At 41.5% G+C, this 27,929-nt stretch overlaps 3 protein-coding genes across 3 annotated transcripts in view; 2 read left to right on the forward strand and 1 right to left on the reverse strand.

The window, feature by feature from the left end:
- unc13bb (unc-13 homolog Bb (C. elegans)) overlaps positions 1 to 11,784 on the reverse strand; it is a gene marked incomplete at both ends in the record, with an annotated part of 98,263 nt that extends 86,479 nt beyond the window's left edge. Inside the window, 2 exons of the mRNA XM_080847503.1 lie at positions 941 to 970; positions 11,763 to 11,784. Of these exons, the coding sequence (XP_080703629.1) occupies positions 941 to 970; positions 11,763 to 11,784 (52 nt within the window). The remainder of the gene's footprint in view (positions 1 to 940; positions 971 to 11,762) is intronic.
- A 4,924-nt stretch (positions 11,785 to 16,708) lies between these two features.
- On the forward strand, positions 16,709 to 21,787 carry stoml2 (stomatin (EPB72)-like 2). The gene is made up of 10 exons (XM_080847139.1): positions 16,709 to 16,836; positions 17,807 to 17,956; positions 18,277 to 18,376; positions 18,465 to 18,523; positions 18,720 to 18,821; positions 19,007 to 19,141; positions 19,434 to 19,578; positions 19,868 to 19,947; positions 20,491 to 20,619; positions 20,865 to 21,787. Exons 1-10 carry the CDS (start codon positions 16,795 to 16,797, stop codon positions 20,991 to 20,993), a joined length of 1,071 nt encoding a protein of 356 aa, XP_080703265.1. The 5' UTR covers positions 16,709 to 16,794; the 3' UTR covers positions 20,994 to 21,787.
- A 481-nt stretch (positions 21,788 to 22,268) lies between these two features.
- On the forward strand, positions 22,269 to 24,786 carry LOC308372347 (zona pellucida sperm-binding protein 4-like; the record flags this gene model as incomplete). The annotated part of the gene is made up of 8 exons (XM_080847504.1): positions 22,269 to 22,545; positions 22,781 to 22,968; positions 23,048 to 23,145; positions 23,226 to 23,383; positions 23,687 to 23,879; positions 24,109 to 24,256; positions 24,334 to 24,409; positions 24,671 to 24,786. 8 exons carry the CDS (start codon positions 22,269 to 22,271, stop codon positions 24,784 to 24,786), a joined length of 1,254 nt encoding a protein of 417 aa, XP_080703630.1.
- Positions 24,787 to 27,929: the final 3,143 nt, after the last annotated feature.

A 27,929-nucleotide genomic window follows, 5' to 3' on the forward strand; every position in this document is an offset into this window, starting at 1 on the left:
ACAGACCAAATACGTCAGCATAGACCCTACAATGGCTGTATTCTTATCGTTCTACCTTTACTGCTCCATGATGCCAATAAATATCTTTCCTTTTGAATCATGTATTTATCTTTCTCTGCTGCACTGTCATCGACTGCAGCTGGCATGTGAATCTAGGACGCAATCGTTCAAAAGAAATGCAAAGTCCCCCTTTGCAAGGCATCACAACCAATAGGTCACCACTGCACTGCAAAAAAATGAGGGATATATATTGCTTAAAATAAGCAAAATGATCTGCCAACCAAACAGGACAATTTTACTTACCAAGATGGGTTTTTTTTTAAACGCCCAAATATATCTTTAAACTAGTGTGGCCAGACTAAAGACAAGTACATTTGTCTTGATTCTGACTCTGACAAAGCAGTTTTGTACTATCAGTGTTGATTAAACTAGTTACAAGCATTAACTTGCTCAGAACCAGTAATAAAATCTCAGCAACAAGTTATAATACCTTATAACGATAATTAAGGACTGAAACGCTTCAGGGCAAGTGAAAAAATGCCTGGTAAGAAGAAATATCTTGTTAGACAAAAAACAAATCCTTGATTTTAGATATTTCATCAAACTAAGTGTGAGTGAGTAGATTATATCAATGAGGTACTCCAGAAACAAGGATTGCTCGTGATTTCCTCCAAAGGTTGTCTCCAAACTACCATTCACCCGGGGCATATAGCACTGCTATCATATTCCTGAGTGCAGATGGTCAATGTTGATGGAACGCCATGGAACTCTGGTGCAACAAAAAAGGGTTGTCGTTCACAAGCTGTAAATACCCCCCAAATAACCCACCTGCCTCACATTATTTATTTCAGTAGTTGCAATGGCTTGTACAGAGGTCCATTTTATGAAGTACTCCGTCAAATAAAACTTTATGAAAGTCAAGGGGACACATAGATCTTACCTGGATGTCCATGGAGAACAGCTTTCTTTACTGAAAGAGAGAAAGAGGGACAAAAAATTGATTAGCCATCTTTGGTTGAATTTAACCAATTTACTGTTTCTTTGTTTTTCTTTGTTCTTTTTAAACTGATGTTTATTTAGGGTGAGGGCAGTCATACATGCAAAGATACAGATGAACACGTCACAGTGTAACAGATTTATATGACAAAGCTCGTATCAGAACCAACGCAGACACTGTTTACACTTGGTTTTAAAATACGTCTTAGGCGATCAGATCACAAGCGGACAGCGTTAAACACAAGTGTAAACAACCATCAAGAGGCATTGTGATTCGATCACTCGGACCATTTGCTGAGGTGGCCTGGGATGCATTTAGCCACATATCTATTGCAGTGTAAAAGCTAATGCGGTCTCTGACGTGTGGGCACTGGGCAGTCATTCATGCTTACATCCTGATAAACACTAGTCTGGGAAGTCCCGCCCCTCTTCTCCAGCCAATTTGATTTTCATACAGAAAAAATATGTGTTTGCTTTATTACCGATCGTTGTATCGTTGTATAGTATCGTTGGTCTGATTGGTTAAAGGCGTGTCCAATTACGTGAGTGAAGTGGACCTCCATTTAGTAGTTTGCCAGACTAACTGAGCAAATGAAATGCAGTGAAGGGGCGGGGAATTCCCAGACAAGATAAACACTATAACAGTTGTAGGAATTATTTAATGATTAAGAAGTAATTTAAGATAATACATTTCAGGGATTAGACACACACACACACACACACACAATATGATGTTGAGGGGGTTATACCTAGGAAATGGGTGTGGTATAAGGTGCCAGGGACACCTTTAGATTTGGTTGGAGTCAGATGAGGTCATGTTTTAATTGGCTGGCTAGGTCAGCCAATGAAGCAAAGATGGGTGGTGTTTAATGTTGGGTTAAATGCCTTGGCGGGACGTTTAAGGGCAGATGTATTTCCGGTGTGCATCTCTACTGTAGGCCTAACTTACTTACAGTAAATCCATTTTGAACAATGCGTCCTTTGTCTGACTTCTGATTGTGAATTAGTTTATAATACTTAATATTTGGCTCCAACACAGTGCAACACATTTTTATAACCAACCTCATGCTAGAACCAACTCAGAACCATCTCAGATCCAACAAAGAAAATCCCAGTGACTAATTCACCTCCAAGCAGACTAAGATCCTGTATCAGATCTTATTTTTACGCATTGAAGTTGTGCCTAGAAGCAACAGAAGCCACAGCACACTGAAGAGCGAGCTGAAAGTGGCAGGCCAATTAGTCCACTAAAGGTTCCATTAAAGTACTCAAACGGTCGCGTCGGATAGTCGGGTGGTGGGCGGGTGGCCGGATAGTACGTACTAGTTAGCATTTGTGTCACGGTTATGGTGCTCCAACGGCCGTGGGTGCTAAAAACAATTCACTGCCACAACAGCAGGCGGAGTAGCGGTTTACCTGCCGAAGATAAGCCAATTCATGACGTTTTTCTGCGTTTTTCTAATTTAATTTCAATATGCTTATCTCCCTCTCGTGCACGGTTGTACTTTTAACGGGGCTTGTGTGAGCGAGTGCATGTAGTAGGCTGTCTGTTGATGCCAGAGTTTAAAAAAGCCAATCACGGCCAAGTAGTATCCGTCGCCATGAACGGGCCGACAGAAATTTTTGCGGGGACACGGAGAGCTGTCCGAGGGCTCTGGAGAGCACGGAGAGGGCGTTTCAGCTACCTGAGAAGGCGTTCCAGCTACCTGAAGGCGTTCCTATGTGCCCAAAATCGTGCTGTACGGAGAAGTAAAATCCGAGCTTAACACTAACCACTAACAACAGGAGGGAATCCCCCATCACAACTTTAGCCACCAACCTGACCATTCCTTCGGTCAGGCAATGTTTGAAACAACTTCACTCAGGGAAATCACAACTGTGAGTTCAACCTTGAATCATCTTAAAGACCGAGCAGGAAAACATGAAGTCTTGTTACGTGGCAAATCAGAAATGGCAAAATGTACAATCGAGTAATGTTTGACTCAATTGTACATGTCTTCAATTGGATTATTTTGGAGTTAAAAGGATTTCTTCTTGCACCAATCTAAAAACCGCTGCTCCATTGCATCAGTAAATAGAGAAGGGCCTCTTGCCAGAAGCCTGCAGAGGTCAAATGTCACTCTTAATCACATTTAATGAAAGTCCTAAAATCCTTGTAAACACAACACATCACAACCCCTGTGCCTCTCTGCACTCTGACTTCAGGATGTGTAGAGGCCTCAGATGTCCAAGGTGTCATATACAGCACCATGCTTGCTCCAAAACTCGCAGAATCATCCATGCCTCCAGGACCACCTGACCAGCATAATCCCTCACTGTAAAATCCCTTAATGCACAATCCACTCCTGCACCACCCGCTCCGATCAGTATTCCCTGCTCGCATTCCTAATCCTGGTCTGTGGCATCACTGACGTCAACACACAGAAAATCCCAACCCAAAATCACTCACAGTATTCTCTACAGGAGTAGCGGATGTTTTGTTGACCATCACATACAGACGCTCTTCATGTAAACATTCAGAATGAGCAAATTAAAAAGGTGGAATAAGGTCAAGGGTGTTTACTTCATGCGTCAGTACTTCATACTTCAGCAGTGTGCTGTTTGTTGTGAGGGGATTTCTAAATCCTTCTTTTAGCAGACAACTGGCCGCAGTGAATGCAGTCAAGTGTATGCCGTTGATGTGGTAGCAGTCTCAGTTTTGGAATAATGTGTCGTCACACAGGCTAGCGCATGCTAAGCTTTCTGCATCTCCATCAGAGCAGTAGGTTTGGCATTGGAAAACAAACACTAGCATAATTTGCCCTCTGTCTTTGCTCTGTCACTGGGGCACTTGAGCTAGCTCCTGATGTGTGAGACGGGTGCATGTGTGCCAAAGTCAGCCTATATACCAGTACATATCTCAGGCATTTCCTGAATCTGCGCTTTGTACTGAGACTGAGCTATAATTTAGTGCATATTACAGACAAGCAACCAATCACCATCAGCCTCGGAGCAACGGCTAGCGATGAGATGCAGCAGCAGTACTGTTTGCTTTAGAGAAACACTTGAGGATTATGTATTACTGTTATTATGGGTTACTATTATACATGTTCTCCCAAGCCTGTGTGTGTGTGTGTGTGTGTGTGTGTGTGTGTGTGAGTGTGTCAAATGTCTGCACTGGAGAGCACACGCTGGGTGTTTATGGGTATCACTGATGCAGTGTGATGCTGAGCCAGATTATGTGGCTAAGGCAGTAAAGATATCAACCGACTCTGGTGACTCTGAGAAAAAGTCTGTGCATGCGTGTGAGTGTGTGAAAGTGAGAGAGAGTGAAGCTGGATAACAGCAGACATCCAGTCGTCTGTCTTTAGCAAGTATCCAGCTATAATGACAGCATTTGACCACTATCTAAAGTCTTAGACAAAAAGGTTTAATAACTTGAGTTAAACAATATTTAGCTCTTAGAGAAGGTTTGTGAAATTTCACTTAGTCTTAGTCTCTATTTATGGTATTATTTCCAGTTGATCTTGTTCATTTGAACCTTCCACACAGAACCTTTCAAATGAAATGCCTCCTTGAAGAAAACTGTAATAACAGGTTTTACATCAAACATACTGCAGAAAAGTATCAGTTATCACGATCAATGGTTTTGGCAAGGAAAGTCTATTGACTGTTTGCTGGTATTCTCGACCTGTAAAATTTCGTACAGCCAGTTTAAATGGAATACATTCCAACCGAGACATTTGGGTTTTTATTAAGGGGATGTAAGACAATAGTTCCAGCGCACGCGTGATCCAGCCAAGTCCGGCAGCACTTCCGAGGCCACCACTCAGAATAGACTGACTCTGGAACAGTTTTGGCCTGAATCTGGTTCTGATCGGGCCCAGATTAGACACGGATCCCCCATACCTGTGCCACATTAGGGCAGAAACCTGACTTCAAGCAGACAGATCAGAACCAGGCCAGTGAGTCATTAAGACCAGCAGTGTGACTGGGCACAGCTCTGGCTTCCTCCATGCACAGAAATTCCACGTTACAGTCCATTGACTTCCATTTTGATGGAAATCAATGCTTATCAGGCACAGAACTATATCAGGAGACACAAGCTATCTTGTTGCACCAGAAAGTTGCACAACACGTCTGTGTTCCATTGCAAAGTCAATAACGTCTTACATGGGCCAGTTCACTTCAAACCACCCACTGTAAAAAGAGAGCAAAAACAAGGAGGATTTCAGTAATGACTCCAAGTCAAGATGGATTCTAGTGTTTCTGCTTTTAACATACAAAATAGCACATGTCTAATGTCCCTCAATCATAAAAACAAAACCCATCCATTTTATTCAGAATGGGTGAAGGGTACAACTTTCATGAACAAAGCAAACATACTGTAAATATCTTTCCAGATAAATCCCAATGGTACCGTCACATATCACAAAGCCACTTCATCATAAAGCCAGGAAGAGCCTTCTGCTGTTAGACAGCTTTCTTTTCATCAATATACGGTCTTATCCTGTCAATACATTTCTACTGCGACATGATGCCATGTGACGTGGTGTGTCCTGGGGCTCATGAAGATATGTATTCTGAAACTATGTAAACTGCATATACCATGTACTGTGAAAGTTACATTACCTATATAAGTTATATAAACCTTTAACCTAAAAATATTACCTTTCAAACAGCAGAGTAATCAGAATATTCTTTAAGCAAGCCAAAGGCTAATATCAAAGCCAGTCACAAACTTTGTTGTAGGTGTAATTTAATGGCAAACTTTAGCATTTAGTGAGTACAACTGCCAATGCACACCTTTTCCAAAAGCTAGTTTATGAGACCTTACTGACAGCTAAGCCTTATGACTACAGCTGAAGGCCATTCTTAGGCAAAATAAATAAATATAAATCAGTGTCAAACAGCCATCACTTATAGCAATAGCAATATAGCAATCACTTATGGCTTGTGGTTTATCAGATGGGCTAAATCAATGTATTCCATACAACACAAGGCCCGCAAGCGAAGTGTGCTAGATACATTGTACGTCTGGAGAAAACAATTAGGGAATTGGGTCCGAATGAATGCGGGAAGGATTCAAGTTTAAACTGAGTTTGACATTTGTATGGCAAAGAAACGGCTCATACAGGCAAAACTCAAAGCATAAAACATCATGGTGAGTGGTACACCTGAGAAGATATCAGCAGGTTCTAGAGGGACAACTTTAGCGCTTTATCTCCAGATGTGTGCCCTCGTCTCTGGCCCCAGGAGACTGATACACAGTATGTCTGGTATCTCTGGTGAGGACTACACTCACCTCTAACTACACTGACAGGCCAATAAGCCCATTACAAACACCCAGGTTTCACCAGCATTGAAGGCATTCAGAGCAAAGTAAACATTAAGCAGTTTAAACACACACACACACACACACCTATACGCTCCCACACACACACACACACTCCCCCTTTCACACACGGTCACACACACACACACACACACACACACACACACGCTCCCACACACTCACTCACACACACACACACACGGCTTGTGACTTGGTCTGACAGCTCAGCAGCTTAACTCACACATCACGCACTGATCTTAGTGCTGTCCGTAGATCTGTCACTAAGGCCACGTGGGTGACCAGTGAGGGCTCAGTGAGACCCATGGTTAGCTGAGGACACTGTCCCAGAAGGCCTCCCAGTATAAACACATTGGCATAGCATGTTTTATGGCTGTCTGTAGCCACAAAAAATTAATAAATGTATGGGCGAAACTGTTTGCCTTTTCATTTGTGGATCATGTTGCCTTAATACTCCCTCTCTGGGTTATGGCTGTAGATCCTGAGAGGTTTATTACTCATACCCTATTGGTGGGTGCGGACAGATCATGTGTTTGGTTGCTCCTTACTTCCTATATAACAGTGTTTGTTGTAAGTGGTTTAGTGTCAAACGGCACAGGTAAGGTACAGCATAGCAGTGTTTTTATTCAGTATTGAGGAATAGTGATAGTGGAATGCTATGGATCTTCAGTGAGTCCAGTCAAGTTCAGAGTGTGACAAGCAGGAAGTGAAGCAGGAAGTAGGGAGAAGGGTCAGTGTCCGGTGCCGGCGTTGCTGCCAGTGCTAGCTGTTTACTATCCGCTCTGTGAGCCGACCACTGCCAACAACGAGCAGAGAGAGGAGAGAGAGGGGGGGAGAGTAGAGAGGGAGTAGAGAGGGAGAGGAGAGGAGAGAGGAGAAAGAGAGACAGACACAGAGAGAGAGAGAGAGAGAGACTGCAAGGTGGAGCCTATGGGGATGACAGGACGGGCAGAGCAACAGATGGCCAAAGGATTACGCTTACAATCTCTGGGCTCTCGCTTCATCTCTCTCTCTCCCTCTCTCTCTCTCTTGCTAGCTCCCTTTCCCTTCAAACATTGCTCCTGTCGTTTCTCTTCCTTCATCTCTTACTCACTCACTCTCTCTTTCACTCCCCCTCACTCTCAAACATCACTCCTGCAATTTCTCTCTCTCTCTCTCTCATCTCTCATTTCTGGTTATTCACATCTCTCGTCTATTTTTTTTCGAAGCTGCTGTTGCTGCTAAAATCTCTCGGCCTGACATTGTATTTTTTTTTATCATCAGCCTGAAATGTCTACTCAGCCAGTCTCAAAAGGAAGTCACACAGAATATTCGCTATGAGGCACTCCCACCATTTGGTGATCAATATTGCTAGCAGCTATGCAACAATCGTTCTCTCACACACACACACACACACACACACACACACACACACACACACACACAGACAAAGGTGTCAGTGGTCCAAGTGCGTCAGCACAGGTTCATTTAGCATCCCTTATGCGATACCACTCATCTGTGTATGTGTGTGTGTGTGTGTGTGTGTGTGTGTGTGTGTTTGTGGGTCTGTGCACGATGACATCACCATGGAGACCAGTTCTTTAACAGGGCCAAAATAAATAAAGAGGTACAACCATGACATCAGTGAATCAAGGAGGTGACTCATGTAGGCCAGTGGCACAGGTTCAGTTTTAAAGCATAGGATAGTTATGCACAATAAGAAATTCAGTTCAGTTTCAAAGCATAGGATAGTTATGTACGATAAGAAATTCAGTTCAGTTTTAAAGCACAGGATAGATAGTCAAGTATGATAAGAAATTCAGTTCAGTTTCAAAGCATAGGATAGTTATGTACGATAAGAAATTCAGTTCAGTTTTAAAGCACAGGATAGTCATGTATGATAAGAAATTCAGCTCAGTTTTAAAGCACAGGATAGTCATGTATGATGAGAAATTCAGTTCAGTTTTAAAGCACAGGATAGTCATGTATGATAAGAAATTCAGTTTCCAATTCAATTTCATGTTCTTTTCCCCGACTTCCCTTCCAGTAGTACTGGTGTTGTAACTTCTGTTTTCTTACAAAGATCTAAATAAAGTTCAGAACATGAGAGGGTTTGTGCTATAAAGACCACAGCCACCTCTCTGATCAGGTTGTGTAAAAAAAAAAAAAAAAAGTAAGACAGACGTGTAGTTTAAGGGCATAGGTTAATCACAATGTCCATTCTTGTGCCACTGCACACTTGCTCTGCTTATTTAGACCGCAATCTAACATTCCATGTTTCCATGATTGCCAACCAGGAAGCCTGGAGGGCAACTGCACAAAGTACTGGCCAAGCAGGAAGTACCTGAGAAGGGAAAAAAATACTCCTGGATGTCTACATTGTTTAGTACTGTACTGCTTTGTTCACAAAAGTACATCTGCATTCATCGACTTAGCTCATTTTTTTAAGCCAAGTCGACAGGGGTGAATTAATTCCTTTTTTTACGGCATTTGTAAGGTATTCATCCTTATATGTACTCCCTGGGAACTACTTCCATGGCCATTATGTCATTAGCACCTTCACTTGTTCAAGTTAAAAAAGGTACAGTCTGCAATTCTAACCCAATACACTTTTTGTTCTATTCAGTAAATAGCTCCTCACGGTCCTCTGGCTGACGGTTCAGGGGGTTGTCAGAACAATTCCGGGGTTTCGCACACAGTCCAGGCTCTGTTACTGGAAAGCAAACAAAGTGGCAGGAACCGAGCCATAACCAATTCCAGCCAATCAACATTCTGGCCTGGAAAAGAGGGATTTGATTGTCATTAATTTACGACCCTTCACCAGACTCATCAATGACATTTTTAGGTTACAGGTACAGAAAAAGCACTCTTGTGTCCTAACCATCAGCTGTAAGACATTAAGACATAACTCAATACTCAGGGATCTCTGAGCCAAACTGGAAGTAAAATAAAAGTGCTCCTTATCACTGTTTGTTGTGTGCACTATTTGTCTGTTTAAATTATTGACTTGTTCAGAGAGCCCAGGAGGACATGACTTCCTTTGTGTTGTTGTTGTTGGGTTTCATAGGTGATTCTTTATGCATAGGTTGCATAATTCTAGTCACGTTACTGCTGCTGGTGGGTGGGCAAGGGGGGATGTCAGGGGGGGTGGGATGGAGTGGGTATGTGAAGTAGACAAGGGACTGCTGCGGTGGGTGAAGAGAGATTGATGTGGGGGAAGATTAAGAAGCAAACTATACCAACCAGTTGTGGGGAGGTTGAAAGTGTATACCCTAAGCTGTCCGAGGACCCACTTTATCAGCTTGGGATGAGATAGAACATCTACCACACCATAAAAGATATAGTAGAAGTAGTAGTAGTGTGCAAGTATGCTGCGAGGAAGACTGAAACTGATAAGGACAGCATGTATGTACCACCAGCAGTGTGAGAGTTGGCAACCATACTGAGGATGGGCTGGGGGTACGAAGGGGGGGGGGGGGGGGTCTGCTCCTACTGATGATGGGAGAAAGGAGATGCAAACACAAAGTCAAACAGTTGGGACTCTGGCCCCGGCAGTGAAAGGCTGATTAGGGGTCAAATGCCTCCGCCTGCACCCATAAACTTCAGCCTTTAGCATTTTCCCAGCAGGAAAGGGCGGGAGTCAGGCACAGGACCTTTACCGTGGCAACAGCGGAACATGGAGCGCAGCTAATCTGAAGTGAAAACAACCAGACAGGGGTCAGCACAGGATCCAAGACCTACACCCATATATAGAGGAGTACGCTGAAATGTCACAAACATATATAAAGCATTTACGAATTACAAAGCTGTATTTCTGCATACTTACAAAATATAACAAATTAGAACAAAGTGTTGTTGAATGCAGCTTACACATGGACAATTTCAAAGTTCGAATTTGAACAATCAAAATCTTTGGTTATTTGGAGTTCACCTTCTGTTATAAAAACACATTTCCAAGTCTCTTCCAGGAAGAGAAGGTTAAATTGATGTACGGAAATGGTCCTGCTAACTTCCTGCAGATCTAGCCATCGCTGGAATTCTCCCACAATGTTTATGGTTTGATGTACAAGGAACATGACTGGTAGGCAGAGATGCTAATCTTTCTTAAAGCTTTCTGATAGGTTTCTACAGCCATATGTTTTTGATTACAATGACCAGAAGAGTCCCAAAAACATTTAGATTTTTGTCAGAGCATCTATTTCTGTGATAGAATACCCAGAGAATCGAGTCAAAAAACAGGTCTAGTGACACAATTCCATTGTCTTCATGCAATGCTTCATTTGGAAGTTGGCATGTGTGAGAGGAAAGATGCAGTTTAGTCAAACAGGTGTTCTTTGCTCCATTTCTACACTGAGTGGCAATGCCTAATGGCTGTTTTGAGGGGCCTGATCTGGCTGCTGATTTAGACTGGTGTCAAATTAGACATTGGGAGGAAATTATGGAAAAGATGCTAATCTGACACTATACAGTAACAACAGACAACCAGGGGAGGCATGTAGGGAGTGTGTGTGCGTGTGTGTGTGTGTGCGTGTGTGTGTGTGTGTGTGTGTGTGTGTGTGTGTGTGTGTGTGTGTGTAAGAGAGAGAGAGAGAGAGAGAATGAGCATCAGATAAAATCAATAATTTCTTTCTATATGATGCATGGATACACACATGGCCTCAGCCCAAATGGAAAACAAATGTAAAATGGGATAAGGTCCTACAGGATGCCTTATTTTAACAGACTTTCTTTAATGTATTAGAACTGAACACTTCTTCAGCCACTTGTTCATCAAATTTCTGGATCTGACCCTAGGCTGCTTTCAGTCATGGTTTAATTTGCTTTGGTCAATCCATCATTTATAAATGTCCCTGCAGAACGCTCAGGATTAAGTGAAAAACATGCTTTAGACATGTGCGAAAATTACACAGAGATGAAAACAAAAACTGATTAAACTTGACCCTGCATGGCCCTATGACCCTTCAACAGACGCATTTTTTTCTATGTTAAATATTGAATCCGTTTACTCCATACATATTATTCAGCAGATGAACAAATATGTATTAAGGCCTAATTACACACCTATGTGGTGTGCACAGACAGTCGGACAGCAGACAAGCAACGCCAATGTAACGAACATTCTGCATTGAGGAGGTAGCCTAGCTGGTGGAAACAGCTGGTAGGATGGGGTCGGTTCACACAACAAATTATGTAATAAATCACCCATGGGTGGGTTATCTCAACAATTGTCTAAAATGTCAAATATCTTTCGCCAGATATATAAATCGAACGTGAATTGAAGCCTTCATAAACCTGTAGAATTGCACACGGAAACCACAGCCGAGAAAAAAAGTTCTCCTGATATCTTGACCGACCGCTGTCAAAACACCTCTTCCTGAAGCACTGGTAAGCAGTATGCTCGGATGAAAGATTAGACCAACATAACTTTTAAATGAAGAAAGTAGCCAAAACTCACCTCTAACGCAGAGCAGCGACATGGCTGTAACTTTAGAGAGAAAAATCCCGATTAAGTCTTCCTCTGAGATTTAAAACGACATATTAATAATAGATTCCGTCTGTTCGCTTCTCACAGTACAATCCCAGACATTTTGAACAGCAGTGCTCTGCAGTGGACAACTCTCTAAATTTTGTGAGTTTGAAAAATAGGCGCTAAAACTAGTTTGAGGCTGATGCTAAAGTGCCCTACTTCGGTGTCTCCTCTCGCCATGATCACTTTTATTTCTCTATCCTAAGGACGGAGTAGAAAGGCAGGGATAGTGTCTGTCTTAGTGACATTGGTCATATCCAGTAAGAATGTACTTTTAACTATAAAGGCGGGATACTGTAATCCGCGACCAATGAATGCAAAGAAGGCGTTATACGCGCTCGCTGCTCCGCCCAGAGTAAACAGGTTGAAGGAACAGGTGGTGACGAAGAGTGACTGTCCAGTTGACTATAGTGGCTTATTCACTGTCATTGTGTTTTAAACACTCGGCAGTTTGTTTAATTCCAGAGATAAACATTTAAACTAATTGGAGAGTCAAAAATTGCACCTTATCAAACTGTGTATCGACCGGCCTGCTCTTGGACCTGGATGGCTGATGCTGCTTGCCATGTCAAAACTACGTGCCAAAAGAGTTGTGCATATTCCTTAAAATGTAACTGTAGACATTTTTTGCATGTTTGGCCATATTTAATAGCAAACGATCCGTAACCGTTAAGTAAAGCATATCTTATATAAACGATTGTGCAGTTGATTATGGAGCACTTGATGCTAGGGTGACTGTAGACTGTAGCCACAAATACATTTGCGCTGAAAGTTAAAGCTAAGTGGAATATGCAGGCACACAATTGTGAAATAGAACACAATGCTGAGGGATTTAAACACGTGTTTACCTCTTGAAATTAGCACAGGTGTTTAATAAATACATTGTCAGGCTCGTCACAATTTTATGAAATAAAGCGACACCTAACGGTTGATAAGTGCACAGAAAATACCTATATTACCTAAGATAATTATAATCAGTTGTACTTTTATAGCTCATTAAGTGTTACCATGAAGATTTAATTCGCAGAGTCGAAACATAAAAGACATAAGAACATAAGAATAGACTCCAATGTACTGAGTTGATAAATAGTTAATACACAATAGGCCTAACGTTTTAAACAATATCTATACAAATCCAATACAAAGCCATAGACAAGGCAACACATAGTTTGTCTATAATCTTCACACTAGATACATAAGAAATTGGGAACACTTACATTTTGAGGCCTTGTTTCCCATTATCTGACCAACGGATGCTGTGAAATGTGTTGTAAACTTAAAGGACGGACGCCAAGACTATATCTACACAGGCAGAGACACAGTATACAGATGGCATAGAGAAACCACTATCCCCATTGCTGGAGAGGCACTCAGGCCGAGTTTCCGACACTGGACGAGAGTAATGAGAACACTAAAGTCCCAGGCGGAGTCACCACAGTCGTCACTCTCATCATCCACCCTCTCTATCTCAACATCATCCTCTCCTACATATCGAATTCTCAGAGAAAATGGAGGAACTGGTGTGTGTGGGACTAAACTCTTACTCTACATCTTTAGCCAGCCCACAAGTCCTACCCAAAAAGATTTCATCCAAAAAATAGAGGGGCCCCCTTCCCCCCTGTCCCCTTCTCTGTTCAGAAAGATTTCTTAAGGCCACTTTAACACGTCAGCAGCAGCCTTGTCCTTCAGCTGCCCAGTCAGCACAGAGCAGAGAATGTTCAGTGAGTACTACCGAATCTAACAGCAGGGTACAAAACATTGGTTGGATTGTGTGATTTGTTCAGGTTACCTGTTGTATTAGAGCTTGTACTGACAGCTGTTCTGGTAACAAACTGAGACCCAGTATGTCTGGAAAACTGCTTATTCGGGTGTTGATAAGAAATAAAAGGAATTGTGTAAATCAGTGTTATCTTACAAAGTTACAACACATTGCAGTACTGTTCTTAACGAGACAGCACCAGTACATTGCAGCGTTATGAATGTGTGGAGCATGAGGAGCAGCTGCTTTATTTAAAGATGCATTCTAGTGCAAATAGATTCAACTTGGTCATTTTAGTTCTTCTAAATACCTCAGTTTCATACTGAAGGGTGCGCCCAGAATATATATATATTTTTTTTTACAATTTACAGACCTCGTAGATACTCTGCAAATTGTATTGATGACTGCAGAACTACTGCCATTTATTTCCATTGATCACAACTCTTTGTATCATACCATCCACATAGATGGACAACATGGACAATAACGCCAAATAGCTTTTTGCACTACTAGACACTTTAAGTCTTTCGCAGCATGTGAAAGAGCCTATGAACACTCAAAGCCATACTTTGGATCTGGTTATTTTGAAAGGTCTTGGCATTTCCTCTTTTATAGTTCAGGACCTGGCCTTTTCTGATCATTCCTGTGTGCTTTGACTCCAGATGGTGAAATAAGCTCTATTTCTGTAAAGAAAAGGTACATAGCGAGAGTACTAGTGCTCAGTTTATGGAGGCCGTATCCAACCATGAATACAAAGACAGTTGATGTACTCCTGGATAACTTGAACTTAAACTCAGATGTTGTTGCAGGTAAAAGTCAATGGAACTCTGAGCAACCAGAAAGCACCATGGAGAAACACCATGATGGTGAAAGCCCTGAAAAGGGAACACAGGAACGTTGAACGCAAATGAAGAAAACCGCAATTTTTAAATTCATTTTAAAAACTTTTTTTTCATGTACCTGGGATTGAGCTCTACTAATTGCCTTCTATTCTTACTGCACTTTACTTTTAATTCAATGATATTGCTTAAATATGTACTGTGTACTGACTTTTAATAATTTACATCTTTGTTTAAAAATATATATTTATATGTTTCATTGTTAAGCATTCTTAAGAAAATTGTCTTTCTTCTTCCTTTTGCTTTTATGCACGTTGAGTTGCCTCTCTGTGTGAACTGTGCTATATTAATAAACTGTCTTGCCTTACACACTTCCATTGGGTTCCAGCACATGTTGGTGTGGAGAGAAAGGAACAGGTGGATATTCTGGCTAAACAAACATTCAGAATTAAGCAAGTAGACCTACCCTTGAAGCAAAGCTAAAGCTGAGACGTATATAAGTACATATGCAATCAGCATGGCTTTTAGTCATATTTTAAAGTAAAAAAGCATTATTTATACTTTTATTTGTAATTTCAGACATTAGCAGACAGACAGAGCCTTCATCATTTTTGCATGGGAGAGTGAAAGGAAAAAGGACAGTGTTAGCTCTTCTACCACACAAGAGAGAGAATGAGCTAGGCGGCAGTGACGAGGAGAATGATGCAGTGGATGGAGACAGCAGTCACCTGGCATAGCTTCTAAGCTGCAGCTTTATTACCACGGAGACCTGGTTTGAGACTGGGTGGGGTGACTGCTTTCTCCCTTCACTACATATGTAAGAAGTGGGATGGCTTGCCATAGGGCCATTAGATGCATGTTCGTTGTGTGCAAACCGTATGAACCGTACAAGGGACCCCCAGTACAACTAAATGCCTGGATGACATCCAGCACTGGATGAGCAACAACTCCCTTCAGCTCAATGGCAGCAAGTCAGAGGCCATTCTTATGGCACCCCTCATCAAACTTAAAAAGGCCGGCATCACCCACATCACCATCAGTGGTCACCCCACTCCTCTCTCCTCTATCGTTACAAACCTGGGTGTAAAGCTGGACTCATCATTGTCCTTTGAAGCGCATGTCAAAACTGTCTGCCAAACATTTCTACCACTGAAATATCGCTAGGCTAAGACCCTCTCTAAATGTGCTGCAGAAAGGTTGGTGCATGCATTTTTCAGCTCTCGTCTTGACTATTGCAATTCTCTGCTAGCAGGTCTACCAGCCAAAACCATCCAGAGGTTACAGTACGTCCAAAATAGTGCTGCCCGGATTCTCACCTGGACACGAAAATCTCAGCATATCACCCCAGTCCTCCACTCCCTCCATTGGCTTCCAATTAACCAACGTATAATATTCAAGGTCCTACTGTTCACAAGGCCATAAACTCTTCTGCGCCAATCTATCTCCTGGACCTCCTCACCTCTCAATCCTCATCCCAGAGACTTAGGTCAGGAAATGCTATAAATACAATACATTCAATATCATTATTAGTATAGGTTGACCTTTGTGTGAGGGACCCCAGACATGGATGAAGCACTGTGACTGCCATAAAACCCCAGAAACATGACTGATGAAAGAAAACTGACAATATGATGACAATATTCAACGTGAATAATGTGAACTACCTTACAGCCCAATTTACAATTTAATTAATACAGGCTTTTGTTAGGTGTGTAAAATTTTCTTTTTTTGTGTGTAATTCAGTAATTTTAAAAATATTTCTAATGAAACAAAAACACGTTTCCAAGAAAAAATTACATTGTATGGCACTTTCCGCCACTGCAAATTGCTTTCAAACCCCCCTTCATTTATGTATCTTTAAAAAAAAAAAAAAAAAGTATATTAAAGCCATTGTGGTGTGGCTGTTGCCAACAAGAGCCTGAAAAAAAAATAAGAAATATCATTACCCTTCTGACAATAGCCAATAGGTCATGAATTATAATATAATATTCATATAGTAATAATATAAACAGTAACTCAAACAGGAACAGGCGAATATTTCCTACTTTTTCAGGTTATTTGAAAAGAACAGCAGGCAAGGTTTGTGGTGACATTATCATTTGAATTTTTTTTTTTAAGAATCTGATTTAGCTAAAATAATCAAGTTTTTTTTATTGCATGATCTCCTTTTCCACATTCCAGTCCAGTCGGTGGCGGTAATGCAACTGGTTTGCCAACTGCCAAAAAAAACACCAAAGAAGAAAAATAAATGTGTTGTAACTTTGACTTCCGGACCATTCGAGGGTCACGCTTTTAAAAGAAGGTGGTGTGTAGAGGAAGCATTCATTCTGTCCGATCAAGTTCAGAAATATTGTTTCTAAGCATGATCAGAACTGTTTTACGAGCCAGTGGTGCCCTTTTGAAGGTAAGAAAGGAAGCACCCATTGCGCTTGATGTGGTTTGTCGCCCATTGCATTCTTTGCAAAGCAATGCTAGTCGGCTAACTTCAATCTGTAACGTTACTTAGCTGTCCTGTCTTCTAGTAAGTGACAACTGCTCTGACGTATCAGGTCCTAGTGGGGAACTTTTCTTAATGGCAAAGTTCTAGGTTCATTAACTCTTTAGTTTGGTGTTGATAATCGCACTTAAAACACGAGTTCCTGCTGGAACCCATCGATGGCTTGGTTTTTTCACTTTAACGAGAGGATAGCTAGGTCATGCTTAACGTAAACGTTACTTCGACAGTAATGACAAACTCAACTTTTAGTAAGGCTCATTGTCTGTAGTACTAGTCGTCCTAATTGACGTTACAGTTAACATGTCCGTCAGGTACTTGCCTGGGTTTGGCTATCCTTACATAGGACTACTGCTGCTGTGTTTAGATTGCAAGTGATTGAGTCAGCCAAAGATATACAAAAGATAAAAACCTTAAATGTATAGTGTAATTCTTGTGCCATACCATACAAGAATAGTGTCCCTCATACAATATCAAGACCATCATAATTAATGAAAACAGAATGCCACTTTCATTATGTTGTCCTAAGAGTCATGACTTTGGCAGATATAATGCTCAGTGTCTTTCAATATATTCTTTATTATGTGTCAGTTCTAAATTAAATATACATTTAAATAGATTTTGTAATATACGTGTGGAAGATTTATTGATGTATTTATTGGATGATATACATGTTATTAATGGATATATTGACGTATAATTAAAGATGTCACAAAAAATGTCTTCATCACACACACAAGACAATGCGTGAATGCCACACCACATCAATGTGCCAAACCTCTCTCCTTCGAGCATCCTCTGTGAACAGGTGCCATGTCTGGCCAAAGCCAGCACTAGTGTAAGACATCTCACCTGGTGTTTGTCGTGTGTTTTTTTGCAGCACTCTGGGAGGAGTGTGCCAGGTCTGTCGACTCCAGCACAGCAGCGATGGGCCTCCAGCCTTCCCATGAACACGGTGGTGCTGTTTGTCCCTCAGCAGGAGGCCTGGGTGGTGGAGCGGATGGGCCGCTTTCACAGGATCCTAGAGCCGGTAGGGTTATCACCTATCCTATGATTCATAATCAGATTAGATATGACTTGAGAAATGTGAGGGTGTAATGAATTAATTAGGTGTTTTGTATCAGCATTACACACACATACTTCTCTTTTCTTTGAGTCCCTCTATCATTTTTCTCTGTTTATTCATACTCACACTTCCACTCTTTTACTTTTATTTTGTTCTTTCAACCTATCTTTTTTCTCTGTCCCTTCCACATGCACACTTTTGCTGCTTATTTTTTTTTAAATCCCAGTTTGCCATCAATTGTAATTGTTAAGGCATATTCTTAATGCATCACCGCATTTCTGCAGGGGTTAAACTTCTTAATTCCGATCCTGGATAGAATCCGCTATGTGCAGAGCTTGAAAGAGATTGTGATAGATGTTCCAGAACAATCTGCTGTTTCTCTAGGTGAGTAGAGTTCCCTTTAACTTACAGAAGCACATACACATACAAAAAGCACATACATGGTGTTAACCATAGCATAATTCCATTTCAGACAATGTCACTCTACAGATAGATGGAGTTTTGTACCTCAGGATACTGGACCCCTTTAAGGTATGCATATTAAGCCTAGTCCCTTTATTTCTCTTTTTAAAAAGATTTTTGGTGGTATGCAGTGTGTAGCTATGGGGATAAAATATGCATATCAGAGAATCTGCATGTACATTAAGAAAAATCAGGTTGAAGTGCAACATGGTTGTAGCCTTTAAGGTATTTCAGATGTACATTTTCTGTTGTGTGTTTTGTCCAGTCCAGCTATGGTGTGGAGGACCCAGAGTATGCGGTCACCCAGCTGGCACAGACTACCATGAGATCAGAGCTAGGAAAGCTGACCCTGGACAAAGTATTTAGGGTATGATGGTCATCCTCAGGATTCCCATTTCATTCCAGTAGTGAATAACAACTGTTTATTTATGCCTGTTACACACACCGGGTTGTCATTTTCTCCCATAGTATGTCAAACCATTGAAAGACGTCATTGTTGTGATTTGTGAGTCCAATGAGATGTGATACTGTCTTTTCTCTCTCTTCCCACAGGAAAGAGAGTCACTGAATTCCAATATCGTCAACTCTATTAACCAGGCATCGGATGACTGGGGCATTCGCTGCCTGAGATATGAAATCAAAGACATCCAAGTCCCGCAGCGGGTCAAGGACTCCATGCAGCTTCAGGTAAGTGTGACACAGCCATGCTGTTGATTCTGAACCACTGCTACATTTGCTGGTTTCTCAAATGTGAAATCGAAAATATGTTGCCTGCCTGCAGATGTAGGGATGGCCGACAACCTTAACACTTTTAATCCATTAAGGGATGTTTCAAATGAGAAATCCATGTTCATCCCTATTCTGTTCTACCTTTTTGAATAGAAACAGGCTGAGGTGTCCCAGGCCCTACCCAAGCCTGGGGGATTTTTACATGATGATAGCATCTGAGTCTCTCCTTTCTTGTGTGTCTGTATGTTAGGTTGAAGCTGAACGGAAGAAGAGAGCTACTGTGCTGGAATCCGAGGGACACCGAGAAGCGGCCATCAACGTGGCAGAGGGAAGCAAACAGGCACAGATTCTCGCCTCTGAGGCTGAGAAGTGGGAGAAAATCAACAGAGCTGCTGGTACGGCCTTACCTGAGGAGCTCTGGCTGCAAACGGCATTGCTTTCCATTCTTTACTACATTTTGTCCAGAACAGTTCTGTTGTATTTGTAATCCACCCAAATCGCTGAGTCATATGTCACCTTTAGCTCTTCCCATGAATTGAAATATATGCACACACTCTGTATGTAGTTTAAAGGAAGTCGGGGAGAGGATTTAAGTCAGTCATGTACATGGTGTCATTGTTGGGTCCCAAGATAACCACATCAGGCATGCACAAATCCTCATTGCTTGGCTGTGTTCTATCCCAGGTGAAGCCAATGCTGTGCTGGCTAAAGCAGAAGCCCAGGCCAAAGCCATCGAGATGCTCTCTGAAGCCCTCACACAACAGGTAACACTCAAGATAATATGACACAGATGATGGTCACCCTGAAATAATTCAGTTCAATTCCATTGAAGCTTTTAAGTGAATGTTGGATAGTATAGTGTTTGACACCAAATGTAAATGTTTGCTATGGTGTGTGTAGGCCTTCTGACTTATTCACTCAGAAATGAATGTAAATGATGAAAATATTTCAAAATGCCTCAGGAGGCAGTTTATGAAGCAGGCAGTTATTTAACTTATGTCCAGTAGGGCTGAAGGACACACTCACCTCTTCATTTTGCTGTGGTGATTGCAGTTTGAATGTAAACAAATGTTTAACTTGTTTAATCACCAAAATATATCCATTGTTTTTGTGCCAGAGCTCATAAATCAATATAAATTCAATTCACAGCCAGATGTTATTGATTGATATTGACAGGAACTTTGATGGGGAAAGTGACCTCATTTTATAAAATGCAGAGGTTCTTCCTAACATGGCTTCATCAATGTGCTCATGGGGAAGCAGCTGTGTTAAATACTGACCCGTTCCCGTTTCCCCTCTCTCTTCAGAATGGCGGTGCTGCAGCGTCCTACAATGTGGCTGAGCAGTACGTCTCAGCCTTCTCCAAACTGGCCAAAGCGTCCAACACCATCCTACTGCCCTCTAATACTGGGGACATCAGTAGTATGGTCACACAGGTAAAACAGCCTCTTTACACCCACCCACCAATCATTTTCGACGTGATTCCTTGAATGGCCCCCCTTCTTTCTTTGGACTCATACCCTCACTGGTATCGCCGACTCTCAGTCAATCGGATAAAAGCGCCTGCATAATTGATACACTGAAGTGTTCCTTAAACAAGCCCGATTTCTCAACCCAAATGGTCCAGATTAAAGTATTTATCATTTTCTCTCGCTTTTCTCTCTCTCTCTCAAATTCTCAGGCTATGACTATCTACAGCTCCCTCGCCAAGCCCAGTCCTCGCCTGCCTGTCTCAGAGGACCCAAAGTCAGCATCACTGGAGGACACAACCCCGAGAGACAGTGGTGCACCACAGGCTCCTCCCCTCTAGAGGGCGCTATGTACAACAAGACACTCACACTGACCATTACTCAAGAAACACACAGAACCAGAGGAACAATCCTGTTTGCCATAGGGGCTGAGGAGGAGACTGTAGAATCGATTCAACTGACCGCATTTCTGTCTCTTTGAGGCCCACTCAGGAACTGTTGGTTATCCTGTTATGGCTGCTGATGAAATTCCATGCATTCAAAAGAGGGGGAAGGAAAGACTGAATAAAGATAGACACACACATGTGGGGAAAGAATGCGATGAAGGTTAAATGACATTGTCAGCCTTAACGTTATTTTGTTTTCTTTTTTTCTTTTTTTTTCATGCTAGGCACACTATCAACAGTCATATTTGTTGAGTCATTCAGTCATTCTCAAATTCCTGTAGCCAACTGCAGATACTTTGGGAATAATTATCTTCACATAAGGCATTTATGGAATAGCTATATCTGATATTTATGGAAGCAGCCCCTTCACATGCAAGAGTTATTGAACTGTGACTATCTCCTTGAAGATTATATGGTGAACCTAACTTCCCAGAGAAGCCAATAGAGGTCCTCAGGACACCCATGATTATCCAGCTATTGCCCCTTGTATAAACACCAATGTGTATACCCACATATGTGAAAATTGTGAGGGATGTGAATGAGTAGAGTACCCTTGGCTTTGTGGAGCGTATCATTTTTTTGTTGTTGTTTATTTAATAATCTGAGGCAATTGTCTTTTTTATGAGGTCCCATCAGATGGAGTCACAGTATCACACAAAGCACTTGACATTTACAGAGTTGTGTTTGGGAGGGGAAATAAAAACAGTATGGAAATCAATGCATTTGTTTTGTATCTGCAAAATACCCTGCTGATATTATGGCAATTCATTTCACATGATCCAATTTCATCTAAACCATGACTTAAGAGAATAAATAAATATAATACAAATATAATGATATATCTAAAAATGTACTATAATGTTGTATTATATCTCATACAAGGTTATATAACATGCAGATTCAATATTTATATTTATATTGAAACTGTTAATGAGCCTTGAATTACAAGGTTAAATAAAGACAAGGTTTTTGAGGTTAACTAAGCCTAGGTTAATTAGACTTAAACAACTGTAATTGGACAAACCGTTCACCAGCAACTGTGAAGCGGAGCCTCTGATTAACCTTGGCTGGTGAGGACTTACACCTTTAACGAAGGGTGCTGTGTCTTCAGCGCAATCAAATTTAAACCCCTTCTCTAGGGCAGTGACGTGTAGCACCCATCCTGGAGTCATGGCTGACTGGACAAGTAATGTCAACTTTGGAGTGGTTTTGCTGACTTTCCTGGGTTTCTGTACTGGAGCGCATTATGCTGCACAGATTCCACAAGGTCAGTCAACTCAGACTCCACAGAGGGCCCTTCAAGAGAAACTGATTGCAGAGCCGTCCTCCTCCAAGTGCAGGGTAGAGGACTGGACCCTGTATTGTGGAGACCCTGATATCACTGCTGCTGAATGTGAAGCTATTAACTGCTGTTTTGAGAGAGGGCAGTGCTATTATGGGAATGCAGGTAAGAGAACAATGACCATAATCACATTTTTGTTGTTGGGAACCTGGCTGTTACAAGACAATGTGAGAACTTAAAGTGAGGTGGCATGCTGGACAGCTGATTGCATTTAGTGGTACACATGTTTTTGGTCATGTTGTAGCTGATGAATTTGTCAAATAATGCATTGGGTTAACATCAGTAGAGGATTTCTCTCCTAATCTAGAACATTTGACTAATAAACATATCTCTCCTGTAGTGACTGTTCAGTGTACTACGGATGGGCAATTTGTGGTGGTTGTGGCCAAGGCTGCGACCATCCCACGGCTGAACCTGGGCTCGGTGATTCTGCTGGAGGGAGAAGAAGACTCTTGTGACCCTGTCAACGCCACAGAGGCCTATGTCGTCTTCCAGTTTCCTTTCCGTTCTTGTGGCACCAGTGTTAAGGTTGGTACATGCACCACTTGCATCCGACCCCCCCCTTTTGGCTTTTGAGTAACTTTGTGTTTAACAATACTTCTTGCAGGAGGAAGGTGGCTATGTGATCTATGAAAACCGTATGTCTTCATCTTACGAGGTGGCTCTTGGCTCACGTGGCTCAGTCACGAGGGACAGCAGTTATGAGTGAGTACCTGACCTTTTCCAGCTAACATGGCCTGCTTTGCCAGCTTACCATACATTTGGTCTCTCTCCTTTTCTTGCAGGCTCCTGTTCCAGTGCAGGTACTCTGGAACAGCTGTGGAGGCTCTGGTTGTGGAGGTAAATGCCATTCCTCCACCACCATCTGTGGTTGCTCCTGGGCCCCTCAGGGTCGAGCTCAGGCTAGCCAGTGGACAGTGCTCCACTAAGGGATGTGACGAAGGTAGGCAACAAGCTTATAGAAAGTATTGTAAAGCCCCCTTTTAGAAGTATCCAAAGAAGGTACTATTCAAAGGGAGCTTTATGTCATTAAATACAAAACGGCTTCAGTATTGCTTGGTTTGGCTTTTTCTGCTTTTGTGAAGTGCTTAATGTCTTGCCATAGATATGTAAGGTGCTCTGAAATGGCTTTAAGGGCCTTGCATGTACTGGTAGTTTTCGTTACTGGAAGTAAGTTTGTACTTGCACTTTGACCCATTTTTAGAGGTGAGTGGATGTTTGCATAAGAATTCTATTCAATCTTCAGATGAGGAGGCGTACACTTCATACTACACTGAGAAAGACTACCCAGTCGCCAAAGTCCTCAGGCAGCCGGTGCATGTGGAGATCCATGTGTTGGAGAGGACCGATCCAAACCTCGTTCTCCAGATTGGGAACTGTTGGGCAACGTCCAGCCCCAGCTCCCTCAGTCTGCCTCAGTGGGATCTTTTGGTCAATGGGTATTTGAATCAAAACCTCCCTTGCTGTTGGTTATTAGCCAGTGTTTGTGTGTGCGCATCTGTGGTGCTTCCAGTCTCAAGTCAATTTAATCTTCCTAGCTGTGACACTAAAAGCCATAATAGCCATGTTCACAAGTGGCAAACATAAACCTCTTAAATTACATTTGCAGGGGCTTCGTATATTTACACTAAAGGCTGTCGTGGCCTCATTCTGACATGCTTTTTCCAGATGTCCCTTTGACGAGGATCGTTACCAGACCGCGTTGCTTCCAGTGACTGGCTTGTCTAGCCTTCAGTATCCTACTCACTACAAGCGCTTTGTTGTTAAAATGTTTACCTTTGTGGACAATGATTCTCTGCTTCCACTTCAAGAGAAGGTACTTCATTGTTTACACATTGTTTCCCTTTGCAACTGACGAAGCATGCCTTCACTCATTGCTTTGTCCTTCCCTAGGTGTTCATCCACTGCAACACAGCAGTGTGCTATCCCTCTGCCATGGACTCATGTGAACAGAGCTGCAACAGGCAAAGTGAGTTCTCACCTGTTCAGTAGCTCAGTCTTGCTGAGGACTGGGTTATTTTTCTCATTGTAGGCCTAAGATGAATGGAGCCAATGTGATTTTTAAGTTCAACATAAGTAGTTCACTGGAATTTGGTATTTCATGGAGGACTGGCATTGGATTTAGAGGTGTATATTGTTACAAATGACCTGACTTGGTTAGGAGACAGTGTCCAGTGGAGTGTGTTCGCCCCTAGCGAACATCTGTTTAAATCTTTCCTTTATGTTGCAGGGAGAGCTGCTTCTGGAGTGCCTAAAGAAGTTGCCAAAGGATCTATTCTAGTATCCAGTGGTGAAGTGGTTGTCACTGATGCCAAGGCAAAGCACTTTTTAAAAAATGCCTTTTAAAAAAATAAACTGGTCTTAATCTTGCTTTAAATGTGTTTCCTTTTTCCGTGAAGTACTACGAAATCAGTGTACCCTTGAGATTTGTAAACTTGCTCGCAAAACAAGGAAGTGGACTCTGATAATGTGGGTGGTCTTTAAAGGCTGTAGGACTCCTTCATGTTGGGCCTTTGGGGCTCTGCATGGGGTTCTTGGCCATAAAAGTTGAACCAAAACTTGCCTTAAGTGGCATGGTGCTGCTGTACAATGGAGTTATGACCTAATAAACTCCTCAAAAAAAGTTCGGAAACATTTCTCCAGTCGGTTATCCCTCCCCTTTAATAATACCAATTGGTATTGTATTGTATATCGTTGGAAAGCCTGATTAGTCACCTTTACAACGAGGTACAACTTGTAAGGATCGTGCATTCGTGGAATGAGCAACACAGCTAATTGTGTGGGTAGCGGCCCACATTTTTTTGCCAAAATCCTAAAAAAAAGTTTGGAAAGGTTTCTTCAGTCGATTATCCCTGCCCTTTAATAATACCAATTGGTATTCTATTGCATATCGTTGGAAAGCCTGATTAGTCACCTTTACAACGAGGTACAACTTGTAAGGATCGTGCATTCGTGGAATGAGCAACACAGCTAACCGTGTGGGTAGTGGCCCAAAAAAAATTGCCAAAACCCCCTGCAATATTCTTCTGTTGGTATTCACTCTTGTTTTGAGTTGCTTGGTGGATTTGATGATTCTCCCACAGTATTAAGAAATAAAAAACACATATTGACCATTTTTACACTTTATTCATTTTACACTGTCAGGGACCTAAGTAGCATGTGGATCCTGCATTCGTGGAATGAGCAACACAGCTAACCGTGTGGGTAGCAGCCCAAAAATGTTGGCAAAAATCCCCTGCAATATTCTTCTTTTGGAATTTAGTGAGATATCGGAATGAGATTCTGGAGCCAATGGCAACCCCATACCTCCAGAATCTGGGACCTAACTCCATCCTCCAGGATGAAAACGCTTGCTCATACAGAGGCAGGATCATCACAGAGTACCTCCAGAACTTGGGAGTGGAGAGGATGGAAAGGCCTGCTGTGAGTCCAGACCTCAACCCAATTGAATACTTGTGGTGCTTGGGCGTGCTGTACGTGCCAGAGTGACCAACGCAACCATGTTGGCTGACTTGTTACAAATTCTGGTTCAGGAATGGGATGCCATCCCACAGGAGGTGCCAAGCTGTTGTGGCTGCGTATGGATCTTCCACATGCTACTGAGGTCCCTGACAGTGTAAAATTAATGAAGTGTGAAAATGGTCAATATGTGTTGTTTTTTCCTTAATACTGTGGGAGAATCATCCAATCCACCAAACAACTCAAAACAAGAGTGAATACCAACAGAAGAATATTGCAGGGGATTTTGGCAAAAAAATGTGGGCCGCTACCCACACGGTAAGTTGTACCTCGTTGTAAAGGTGACTAATCAGGCTTTCCAACGATATACAATACAATACCAATTGGTATTATTAAAGGGGAGGGATAATCGACTGAAGAAATGTTTCCGAACTTTTTTTGAGGAGTTTATATTGGTGGTCTTTATTCTAAATGGAGGATCATTGCTAAGAAATAATACTTTTGAACTTCTCTTGCAAATAAAGATTTATTCCAGCAAACCATTAGTGCAAAATGTAACAGTTAAGTGTTCCAGCATTTGGGTATACAGTCAAATTCAAATAAACAAAATATATTGACATAACAAATGATGATGGAATGTTTCAGTAAGCAAAGGCTCTGCTGATCTTCTCAACTCAGATAAAATGTACCACTACTTGGGGCCCCTTACTGGGGAAACAACATTCAGCCACACAAAACGCCCCATGATCCTAAATACAAACATGTTTCTTACAGATTTTAATATCTAACGCAAAACTAAAGCAATACTGTTGAATACAATTTTCCAAAGCATTTATGCACTCCTAATGGAAATTCACTGAAATCTTAGGTTCTTTTCATTCCTCACATTTTTCTAAATCTTCTAAACATCCATCCTATTTCTTGCAATTTAGTTAAAATGTGCACAAATAACAGAGACAAAATATGGGACTCAGTGCCATAGAAGAATATGTTCAGTTTTTCAGTATCATCTGAGGAATGTGACGATAGCTGCTTGACAAAACACGACAAATGTTTAAATCAAAAAATGGTTTCCAAAATCTGTGTTCACAGACACTAAGAATACAAAACTTTCAACCTGTAAGGAGTTGGTCATTACCGTCTTATCATTTTAAATACCCCAGACCAGCACTGAATAAAATCCTTAGTTGTATAGACAAAGTAAAACAGTGAACAGTAGCTGCTCAACTTAGCATGTTTTTACATCCTGAGTGAGAATATTAATAACAATGTCATTCACCACCCAAGATAAGCAGTATTTTGTGATATTTCAGTATATTCTGCAACGTACACATATAAGCGTTATTATTATATGGTCATAATTATAAACCTACAGTACTCGTGTTAATCTTAACATTTCTTCCAGTGTTGAGGCAATCTGTTACAGTTATTAGTACATTAGCCATAAAAAATACATCTATTTAAAACCTTGTTCAGTTTATGAAATGTCTCTCACAGAGTACAAGCTCATACTTTGACAGAAATATTCCTTAACAGCCAGAAATTTTCCTTAATGACAGAATTTGAAAAATCTTGTTTTGTTTTGTTTTTCATGTCTGTAAAGATCCAAGTCTTGCCACCACTCAAAGCAGATATTTATGGACCAATGTTGTGGTTCTTGATATGTACCATGCACAGTGATATCCACATATCACCCTCACATCACCATATAACGCCACCTGACGCCCACTCAAGCCCACCACAAGCTATGTTTTGCATCAAAATACTTCAAACTAATCCGACACTTGAAATGTTTTACTTTCTGCATTTTCCTCAAGTTACAAGTTACAGTATGTAGTTTTTGTTGAAGACATATTTTCCATGCGCACTTTGAAGAACACAAATATTATCACCACCACCCATAGAAAACAAAGAAGGTGCACAAAACACACAGCAATATAAACAAACACACTCTCTTCAATGTGCCTTGAGAACTACCTTATTTATATTTGTCTAGATGAATTTATTTGTCGTCAACAAAAACTACACAC

Source organism: Sprattus sprattus (assembly GCF_963457725.1).
Source record: "Sprattus sprattus genome assembly, chromosome: 11".
Classification (NCBI taxonomy): Eukaryota; Metazoa; Chordata; class Actinopteri; order Clupeiformes; family Clupeidae; genus Sprattus; species Sprattus sprattus.

Excerpts from the sequence above, each read along its gene's own strand:
- stoml2 (XM_080847139.1), top strand. The coding sequence starts at position 16,795 with ATGATCAGAACTGTTTTACGAGCCAGTGGTGCCCTTTTGAAG. Across the intron at positions 17,957-18,276 it reads TTCACAGGATCCTAGAGCCG|GGGTTAAACTTCTTAATTCC; the intron begins GTAGGGTTATCA and ends GCATTTCTGCAG. Across the intron at positions 18,524-18,719 it reads GGATACTGGACCCCTTTAAG|TCCAGCTATGGTGTGGAGGA; the intron begins GTATGCATATTA and ends TGTTTTGTCCAG.